Raw genomic sequence first — 11,214 nt, forward strand, 5'->3', positions numbered from 1 at the left:
TTATTTAGAAGAATTAGGAAGAACTTAGTTAATATTAAATATAGTAATAATAAACAAATGAAAAATAGAACATTATGTATAATATTTTTTTGTTTGTTTTAGTTTTAACATTGTAACCGTACAACGGTTATTACGACACTCTCATACAATACATACGTATATGTTTATTTCGTTTGTTTTTTTGGTAAGTGGCCATCAAACATATTGTTTTCTTTAGAAGGAAGTCTCGCCGGGATATTCACTTATAATTAGTTTTTTGTTTGTCACATAGTTTTCATTCTGTTCACAATTCTCTTTATTCGCCTTATAGCTGCTGAGTATTTTTTTATTTCCCGCCGACTGGTTTGAAGACGATGCTGCTGCAGATGATAGTTTATTAAAACTATGATAGCTACTGCTGTTATTGTGTTGCTGTTGCTGACTGTTAAACAGTATTGAAGACATTTTTTCAATATCATTGCTTGCAGCACGCTTACGTGCATTGTTAAGTATAACGAAGGGATTGTTGGCCAAACGATTTGTAACGTTATTACCAGCTCCTAATGGTAGTTGTTGTGATATACAGCTACTGTTGCTATCATCAGTCTCATGTTCTTGATTTTTATTATGGTCTTCATGTGGTATTGATGGGCCCGTTGTGTCCGTTTCCTTAATTCTAAGATGTTCATTTGTATTAGCCGTATCATTAGAACTGTGATCATTATTTCCAATATTCTCATTATTTGTCTCTGTTGGGGTTTTATCATTGTCATCATCGCCATGTTCACTCTCAGGACGATTACCATCCAGACAATAGAGTAAACTAGAACTTAAACGATTCTCGTCTATATCATCGAGTTCACGTGAACTTTCGAAATCATCCGAATGACTAGTAAAGGATGTATCTTCTGGTGGTGCTGTAAGGACACTACGTGTTAACAAGTACTCTCTGAAAAAAAGACAGAAAGGAGAGGGGTTCAATTAAAAATTTAAATAATCTCCAACGCCTTATTTAGGCCTTGCAAAAAAATATTTTAAAAAGCCACGCCTTATTTAGGCCTTGGAAATTTTTTTAAAAGATCTACGCCTTGAAAAATATTATTTAAAAAAATCCATGCGTAATATAGACCTTGAAATGTGCGCCTGTTGTACAGAACAGGCACCGATATTACAGGAAATGCGATAAAAATGCGATGGAAAGGGACTGGCGTAAGTAAATCATATGATTATGCCCTGTATTATAGCTGCCATGAAACGAGACATGAAATTGGCTGCGGATTTATGGTTAACAGGAGAATAAAAGACCTCGTCTCCAGATTCACTCCAGTAGATGAGCGAATTGCTATAATCCGTATAAAAGCGAAGTTCTTCTACATCAGTCTTATTTGCGCCCATGCTCCGACCCAAGATAAAGATGAACAGACCAAAGACATATTTTACGAGCGCCTAGATTTTTTGCACAAAAACTATTTCCCCTGAGTCAGGAAATTTTTTGTAGAAATGATTTATTTAAAATCCTTAGGCAGGTAAACACGCTTTGCACATACGCAATCCTTTTTGGGATTTTTTCCTACACTCAAATATGAATGATTTTGCATAAAATATTTACCGGAAATTCCCTTAAATTACGAGATGAGGTAGGTCAACCGGAAATGACTGACTGAATAGCGATCACACACCAACAACAACACCATCACATTTTTCTTTTACTTACTTGAAATGTGTACTCAAAACATCTGCCGCTTGTTGATCATCTTTTAATTGCTGCTTCGTTTTACAACTATTCGATGTTGTAGATGATTCCTCTGAGTGAAATTCCTGAACACAAGCATTTTTATGCTGCATAACAAAACTATGATTGGCTTGTAATAGCTGTTGTCGTTTTAATATATCGGAATAACCACCCAAAGAGGTGGCATCTTCATTGATTACTTCTGGATGGGGTGGATTAGTCTGGATATCTAATGGTTTCGTTTTGGTTACAACACCACATAAAATTGAATCATCTTCAAGGTGTTCCTCCCCTTCTTCTTCTAATTCCACTTCCAAATCGTCTTCATCATCTTCCACCTCGTCATCATCATCAACATCCTCGTCCTCGTCACCATCTTCTAATTCGTCTTCTTCTGGACAATCCAGCATATCTACCGTTTGATTAATGGTTTGATTTTGATCGGTGGAACTGGTGGTGGTGGTTAGAACCATTACAGGTTTACGTGAACGGGGTGTCATAATCGATTCCTAAAAAAATTAAAAATAAAAGTTTTAAATATTTTTTTGCAGATAAAAACACAGAGTTAAAAAAATAGAATTATTTATGTATGTGTGGGAAAACAAACAAAAAAAAAACATTACCTGCATTGCCTTCGGCATGCGTTGTGTTGATTTCGTTATGGGCGACATTGATCGACGACCCAATAGCAGTGATGGCGTGCTTGTAATCAAATCCAAATTACGATAAATACCACTTTGTTGCAATAAAAGCTGTTGATATGTTGCAGTAGCACCTGTAAAATTGGGCATCTCCGAGGAGCTACTTCCCGTTCCATGGGAATACTCAATATTACCCACAACCCGATGATCATTTTCTGTATCACTACCAGCACCCGCCGGATCATCCTCAAATGTATCATCATCCAAATCTTCATCGTCCATATCCTGCAATAATGGTGCATTATCTGCCCTACTTGCTGAGGCAAAACTACCCTCGATTTGATGAAATATTTGCGAATCGTCACTCGAACGCCGTTTCAGCGAAGACGATACGTTACGTACCAAACGTTTGGTAGACTCTGGTGTACTAAAGGGAAATTTCAAATTACCCATGCTAACACCTTTCAAGAGCTTGCGCTTTATATATGTTCCCGGCATTAGCTTGGTAATGGGTGTAATCATATCATGGGCAATGGAGGTCGACGAACTGGGAGTCTCACATATGTTATGCGATAGGCTCAAATTCGGTTCTGACTTGTAACGAGATTTCAATTCATTAGAAGGCGTTTGTTGCATTGGCGTTGAGGGATTTGAAATGCGTTCAATATCAATTAAATGAGAATCATCCCAAGCTACCGATTTTTTGTCAGGACCCGCAATTAATTGTTTAGCTGCTTCCGAAATTAATTTCAAGGGGGTAACACAGCAAGTTGGATCAATGGGATTGCCCGATATACCCGAAGACAATGAGGATGTGGTAGATGTTATTGACGTGTTAGCGTGATATTGTAAATCGGAAGATGTTTGACGACTGACAGGAGCCGATACGCATTTAGTTTTGTGCACTAAACCATCACTACTATTTGTATTATGTACCGAGTTAGTGTTCGAAGTGTTGCATGCCGATGGATTTGAACACGAAGAAGATGAAGAGTTATACTCTGGATCTTCAGCGTTCAATTGGTGGTGTTGATGATGTTGTTGCAATTGTTGTTGATTCATTAGTAATGAAGATGAGGATATGGATTTTTGTAGAGGATGTGATTTGAAAATGTATGGTGTGAGGTTAACAGAATTTGTGGAATTGGTCATGGACCATGAAGATGGGCATGTTGAAGTTGATGATGATATTATGGAGGATGATGATGATGAAGCACTGATTGCCGTGGGATTGGGACTTTGGAATAGTACTCTCTGTTTGTGTTGTTTCATGCTGGAACTGTTAGGGGTCTATAAAAAGAAGGATTTTTGTGAGGTTAAGAAAAAAACACACAAACAGAGAAAGAAAATTAGAGAATATTTTTGAGTGGGAGTAAGTAGCATAAAAGCATGGTGTTTACATTAGTACCAAAAATATGTATATATATTAAAGCATAAATAAAACACGTACCTCCAAAACAACACTGGGTATGGGAGGTTGACGTTTTGGTGTTCGTGATATTAGGCCCTTGTTGAAAATGTGTTTTTTAATTGAGTCACTCAATGATTTTGAGCTGCGAGAATTTTCAGTGGTTTTTAAACGATTCATGGCCTGCAATTGTAATGGTGTTCCTGGAAATAGAAAAGAGAAGAAAATATTTTAAGAGATGCGGGAACGTGGGTACACCGTAGTCTCGAAATATCAACAAAAACCATTCCATCTCTTTGTAGGATAAAATTTGTTTTTCAAAAAAAAAAATTGGAATTTTTTATGGTAAGAAGTCTATTCATTGAAGAAAAGTGTAGAAAAAAATCAATCCTTAGAGGCTTTTTTTCCTATAGAGAAAAGTTAATCCTTGGATACGGGCTTTTTTTCTACAAGTATCTTGAGAAGTTTACCTGCCTATTGGCCTACCTCACAGTGGCTGAACCACAGGCGGAAATGCGCCCACCAGCGCACTAGCACCGAAGTGCTTTACCAATCGGCATGTAAAGCACTTCCCCTTGGTGAGGGGCGAAACCACAACCCCCGTAAAGCTCCCCAGGGGGCCACACCTGTCAGGCTTTACCGACAGATCCAGAGGCACCTGACACCCGTGGTACGGAAAACCTCCGCTCATGCTCGAGACCGAAGCCTCTTCCAAGTCCAGGCTGGTATCCAAAAACAAAAATATACGACAGCAGCAAAAAAACGCAAGCGGCAAGGAAATACCTTGCCCCAGGCAGTGGCGACGTTGAACAAATACCCACTACACAAACAATTAACATGATGTCCTCACAGACTGTAAAAAATCAACGCCCCTCCATTCGATATATCCATACTTGCTAAATCTCTAATGTCATCGTAGTAACAGCATTCCGTCAGTATATGTTTCCAGTCCTCAGTCATTCCGCACCCACAGAAATACGTCTGGGACAGGACTCTGTTATGCAGAAACGCATTGTGAGAACCATGCCCCGTCAGTATGAAACCAGTACTTAAGCCGAAGCGAAAGTCTGGCCGGTCCACTACGAACGTTGCGTCACGAATAAATTCGTACGTCACCCTCCATTTGTCACTGTTCGTCCACCTTGTCATCCAGCTATCAACAACACACTCCCGAAGTATAGTGCTGTCTACTCTTCCCATCCACCAGATCAGAAGGCCTGAGCCACTCATCCTCATCCAACTGCAAGCCACGCTTAAGCTTATACATGATAGCCCTACATCTCACTTCAAGATCAAGCGGCGTGGCGCCAAGCAGCACTTGCAAACTGGCATTTTTTTCTACCGAAAAAAGTCCATACTTGGAGACTTGAATTTTTTCAATGGAAAAAAGTACATCATTGAAAAAAATATATATATTAAAAAAAAAACACGCCTAATATAGGCCCTGAAAAAAATTAATAAAAAATCCACGCCTAATATAGGCTCTGATTATTTTTATAATCCTTGGACAAAATTATTAAAAAAAAATTTATTTATTAAAAAAAACACGCCTAATATAGGCCCTGAAAAAAAAATAATAAAAAATCCACGCCTAGTATAGGCTCTGATTTTTTGTTAATCCACGGCTTATTTAGGCCTTGGACAAAATTATTTAGGCCTTGGAAAAAATCCATACTTGGAGTCTTGATTTTTTCAATGGAAAAAAGTACATCGTTTGAAACGGTATTTGCTTTATATAAAATATTACATCTTTGGAACCTAGAATTTTTATCCCATGGAGTATTTACTATAGGAAAAAATCCTTTCTTTGATGGTTGGTTTCTCATATGCTGGATTTTTTTCATTAAGAAAAGGACATAACATACAGGTTGCCTTTATATTATAGAAACACCCATCCTTTGGATACTGGAACTTATTTTTTTATATAAAAAACACCGACAGGAAGATGGTATTTCTTCTTTAAAAATACATCCTTTGAGTATAGATTTTTTTTTTTTTTTTTTTTTGAGAACTGGTATCTTGGGAATATTTCAGGCTATATTTCATCTACCAAAAATGGGTTTTTACAGACTCGAATTGTTTATAGGAAAGTTCTTTCTTGAACCTAGATTTCTTTCTTTCTGAAGACAAAAGTCAATCTTTTTTATCTTTGATGACTGAAAATGTTCTTCTATTGTTTTTTTATCGAACGTATAGCCAGCATTTGATTGCCACTTACCTTGACCATTTTGTTTATTAAATTGTTTAATCAAACGACGTTTCTTCGATGATTCCGGCATTGATTGTATGTGTGCATACAATTGTGCCAGCTCTGTATCGGTTGTATTTGTTGTATGCGCTGCAGCAGTCTTTTCACGATCAACAAATGTATACACTGTATTTACTGTTGATACATCCGATATCGATTCATCTAATGTCATTTCGGGTGACATTGTTTTCTTACGTTTACGCTCCAAAAAATATGCTCTTATATCGGTTGCCAATTTAGCGGGAACAGCAAATATATCATGAGCTCTTATTATCATATACGATATAATACTAGACATTTTGCGAGCCAAATAATGTAGAGCTTCGGGTGGTAAATTACGTGGACATATTAAATGTGGTGCAAACAATGTGGCCAAATTATCAGGACCCATTTTATTGATGTTCTGTTTTAAGGCAACCGCATGTAGTATATCGGTGATGTGTTGTAATAGCTGGCGATTTTCATCGGGTAATAGCAAGAGTAACAATTGTATTGAATGCAACACGTGCAATTCTTTTTTAAATCGATCACCTGTACTGGAGGTGGTAGTCGATGATTTTTCTTCTTTTGTTTCGTGATCGCTGGTTGTGCCGCTGGTGGCATTATCCATTTGTAAATTTAAACCCAAGCATAATGGAGCAATTTGTAAATGGGCAGGATAATGAGCATCGGTTAGTAGAGGTTCAGCCAATTCGGCTAAATAACCTTTAAAAACGGTGGCACAATCATGAGCTGAATAACCACTTGCTTCTAAATCGAGTGGTTTGTCATTTTGAATTTGCTGCCGCAATTCATTTTGTCTTGAACTTGAACCGGTTTTACGAAAAATTCCCTCTTGTTGAATGCCTGTAAGAAGAGAATTTAATTTGTTTTAGTGGAAAAATCGAAGAGATGTTTCCAATGGAAAAAAGGTACCTACATTTGAAAACATATGAAGATTTTTTAACAGAAAAAATATGAATATTGTTTATCAGGAAAAATGCAATGCCAGAGTATTATTCACAACAATTCTCAGCACCATAAAATACATTTTTAAAACAAGATGATCCGCGATAGAGCCTTAAAGATAACTTTTTGTATAGAAATATTTCAAATCCTTGATGTTTTTTGGATTCAAATTTCCCTTGCAATGAAATCTTCTATCTATACCCTCGGAGATTTCTATAGGAAATACATTTTATAGACGAATTTTCTATAGACTTTGGTTTTTTGTCTAGGAGCCATCAAAAAAAAAAAAAAAAAAAATCCTAATAGAAACAAAATGCGGGTTCACGAGTAAAATTAGAAATCCAAATCGATTTTCCAATGAAAACAATTCCCATTATCCCCATAAAACAATCCAGCTTCGTTTTAGATATTTTGAAGAAAATACAATTTTTACAACCAAGGTTAGGATAATGTCTTATTTTTCGGTTCACGGCTGGATTCATAATTTTCGAACAGAAAACTGTCAATGTACGTCCAAAGATCTGATATTGAAGATTCATTTCCCAAACGAAGAGAATGCATTTTAGTTTTTCGGGTTTTCAAAGAACAAAAAAAAAACGTGCTTGTAGATAATAAGCAATGCAGATCCTAGTATTGACACCTAGGCTGGAGGTATTTAAATTTGTCTAATTATACTAATAAACTCCATCAAAAAAGTATAATTTCACATCAAAATCTATACCTTAAATTCCCGTCAATACTTACTCTTTTCCGACATTAGGAAATCCTTTAATTCTTGTAAATGAAACAAAAATCCAGGATCAACATGTTGCCGTAAATTCTCCGTTGGACTAATACCACAATTGGCATTTTGTGTTGTACCATTTGATGATGAGCCCTTTATGCCAACTGCCGAAGCACAACCTGTTGAACCTGATGCTAGGGCCGCCACAACAGCACCATGTTTATGTTTTTTGCTCATAGGATTCCATTTACGAAGTTTGCCTTTGTCTTCATAGACAATTTCGTGACAGGGCAAATCAAATCTGCAAGAAAATGTGAAAGGAGAAGTACAAGTTATGTGGGGAGAACAACACATTCGTCGCATCTCGATACTCACTCATCAGTGTTTAAGTCCAATTCAAAGGATAAGTGCATGCGCACCAAACTTTTAAATTTTTCATAATTGCACTTGCGCATGCGGGCCACAATTTCGGCATCTCGCAGCTCCGAGAAATTTAATGTATCTATTGATTCCATTTCACGTATGTGATACCACCTCCTCCACGTTTGTTGTTGTTTCTTTTTTAAACAAAAGAAATTTAATCAACTTTCAGTGGAATGTTTTCTTAACGACGACAACAACAACAAATAAATCTTAATGTCATTGTTTCTTTATGGCTTGCTTGCTGCTAGGATGCCGCATTATTTTTCTTTTAATGTGTCAGAGTTCGACTGCATTTTTTGCGGATTTTAACGCAGTTTTCTAAAACTTAAAGGTATATTGATGATTTCCGATAATTAAGCGAGAACCAATGTACGAATTCTTTAATTTTTATAAAGTGATCAAACTGTTTTTGTTCCTGTAAAAACCCCTAAAAACCGCTGGCTTTTAAAAATACCTGTATCATGGAGTTGCCAACTACTTGTTGTGTTTATATGTTGCCATATGCTTTTGATTTGCATGTCTAATCGGCGGCGTATGACGTAATTTTAATTGTGTAGTAGTGATTAGTGGTAACGTAACGTATTACAATATAAAATATATCAAATAAAAAACTCAAAAATTATTAAAAATTTAAAAATGTTTAAAGAGATATCGCTTTCTAATATAAATCTATTAGAAATAAATGAAGTTAATCGAGTTTCAAAATGAAAATCTATTTTATAACGGTAAATCTACATTTAACGTTATAAAATTAATTTTCGAAGTGAACCAAAAAAACCAAAGGTATTTTCGTGATCCTGGGACTCCAACTAAACAGAATTGTTACATTAGAATACCTGAAAACATTTCTTTGTTACTTTGTAGCACAGTGTTATTATAAAAATGTTGTGAAGACCTGAAAGTGTCCATATTAATTGTTAGTCCTGTAAAAAAGTCCATTAAGCGATTTCTCTTTAAACATTTTTAAAATCTTAATAATTTTTGAGTTTTTATTTGTTATATTTTATATTGTGTGTTTTTGTTTTGATATATCCATGATGCAATAATAAGGTGATGTATCAAAACAAAAACCTTTGTTTTTGTCTCGACCATCTGTCAAATTTTTTTTCCTTATAATATTTCATATGGTTGGCAACATTGCAAATCGAATTCAAGTAGAAATTACGCACTTTGACAGTTAATCAAGACATCAGCTGCGCTAAATGGACTACCTATTCATTGTGCCATGGGACTACCTATTCATTGTGCCATGGCATAAGGCATATGTGACCTAAATACAATATTGTAGAAAATATGCACTTGGAATGGTGAAACGTTTAAAAAGCGATAATTCACTTACCGTATATAGAAGATTTCATTGCAAGGGAAACTTGAATCCAAAAAAAACATCAAGAATATGAAATGTTTCTATACACAACGTTAACTTTTATGCTCTATCGTGGATCATCTAGAACGATATAACGATAGTCCAGACTTGCCCTAAAGAAATATTTTATGGTGCTGAGAACTGTTGTGAATAATACCTTGACATAACATCTCTTCGAATTTTTTTCACTAATAAGAATTAAATTCTCTTCTTACAGGCATTCAACAAGAGGGAATTTTTCGTAGAACCGGTTCAAGTTCAAGAAAAATGAATTACGGCAGCAAATTGTAGAGGGAAATATCTTTGGACTAGAGGAAGGTTGTCAGATTATGGTGTTGGGAAAAAGGAGGGTATAATTTTTCCTTATACAGTATTTTTCGGTTAATTGACCCTACCACATAATGGGGCAAAAAATATTGCATACGAAAACACATGTAAATTTCCTCGGATAATTTAACCCTGTGTTGCGTACCGCCTACTGCGGCTCCTGGTGGGGTTCCAACCAGCTCAGTCGGGGCACCGCTTTAGGGGTGAATTCCCAACCCTACCACCATCAGCCCTAGGGGTCGAACAATCAAGAAGGAAAACGGAAATAGAACAACAAACAACAATACAAAATGACAACACACATACGACCATAACGAGGGAATTTGGTGTCAATTATTCCCGCACTTCGCCCGCCCAACCTTGACCCTTTTCGTCCTCATAAACACTTAATTTTAAAGGGCCCCTGCTTCCACACACACTCACCTTACTGCAACATCATCCAATCTTCCTCCCTCACAGAAAACAACTAGCAATTCATATTAATCTAAACATTCACACATAAACAATATTTATTAATTTCATTATTTCTTGATTACTTAAACCTAACATAAACACTTAGTCAATATTCTGAATTCCTAACACCTAAAACCATCGATAAGTCACTGTTTCAGACTACCCACACAATCTATTGAAACGGCTCCTTCTGGCCACTCTATTATACTATTACCTCACCTAAAAGAGCTCTCTTAAGTCGTTATTGGGGAGATTACCATTTGGTCCCCAAAATAGGCAAATGCAAGTTTCCAATAAGATATTTGGGGTAACCCTACACTTGTCGCATTTGTTAGGCGTTAAAAATTCTCACAATTCAAAATCTTAGATATTAATCACTAAATACTAACACATAACACACTTAATCTACCACTTAAAATTTAGTAAATATATTTTTGTTTGGTTTTTTTTTTAAATTTTCTGTCATTTGGTGATTTGCTTGTTTTTAATTTGGTCTTTGATTACTAATTCATTTTTTGTTTTACTTTCAGATCCCTCAGGCTATTGGCATTTAAATTTCGACAAAACAATGGTTACCTGGTTTCCAGATACTTATTTTTCCAGGATTTTTTGGACGGACAGACACATCAATTTATTGGCCAACTGCGTTCAAGCTTGTGCTGGCGTGCTGTCTTCACTTTGGGCTTAACCGTCTTCCAGCCAATTATTCTAAAACCGTGAGCCACATAAATATTTTTTGCCGAATAAGCCCCAAAAAAAATTCGGATGACCTCCTCCGTGCAACGACTTGGAGGGGCCAATGCTTGCCTTTTTAGTTGATGAGGATGTTGGCGAGATCTATACAAAACACCAACATTAAAACACATAAAATATTACCGAATTACACTACTTACTTTATTTTGTTCGCTCGCAGGCATAAGGCACTCAACAATAAAAAACAAACACAAGTCTTAATAAATTTTGGG

General features: G+C 36.1%; 1 protein-coding gene across 1 annotated transcript; it reads right to left on the minus strand.

Moving 5' to 3' along the window:
- Positions 1-213: 213 nt before the first annotated feature.
- LOC133323274 (uncharacterized) lies at positions 214-8,201 on the minus strand. Its single transcript, XM_061532215.1, has 8 exons — positions 8,056-8,201; positions 7,701-7,981; positions 5,979-6,854; positions 3,803-3,963; positions 2,335-3,642; positions 1,843-2,220; positions 1,694-1,743; positions 214-928 (listed from the first exon to the last, which is right to left on the minus strand). The coding sequence occupies exons 1-8, from the start codon at positions 8,193-8,195 to the stop codon at positions 214-216; spliced, it is 3,909 nt and encodes a 1,302-aa protein (XP_061388199.1). The 5' UTR covers positions 8,196-8,201.
- Positions 8,202-11,214: the final 3,013 nt, after the last annotated feature.

The sequence above is a fragment of the Musca vetustissima genome, unplaced genomic scaffold, assembly GCF_032173495.1.
Source record: "Musca vetustissima isolate MV318-11 ecotype Yass unplaced genomic scaffold, APGP_CSIRO_Mvet_v1 utg21392, whole genome shotgun sequence".
Classification (NCBI taxonomy): Eukaryota; Metazoa; Arthropoda; class Insecta; order Diptera; family Muscidae; genus Musca; species Musca vetustissima.

Excerpts from the sequence above, each read along its gene's own strand:
- LOC133323274 (XM_061532215.1), bottom strand. The coding sequence starts at position 8,195 with ATGGAATCAATAGATACATTAAATTTCTCGGAGCTGCGAGATGCCGAA. Across the intron at positions 6,855-7,700 it reads TTTCCTAATGTCGGAAAAGA|GCATTCAACAAGAGGGAATT; the intron begins GTAAGTATTGAC and ends CTCTTCTTACAG. Across the intron at positions 3,643-3,802 it reads TACCCAGTGTTGTTTTGGAG|ACCCCTAACAGTTCCAGCAT; the intron begins GTACGTGTTTTA and ends TTCTTTTTATAG.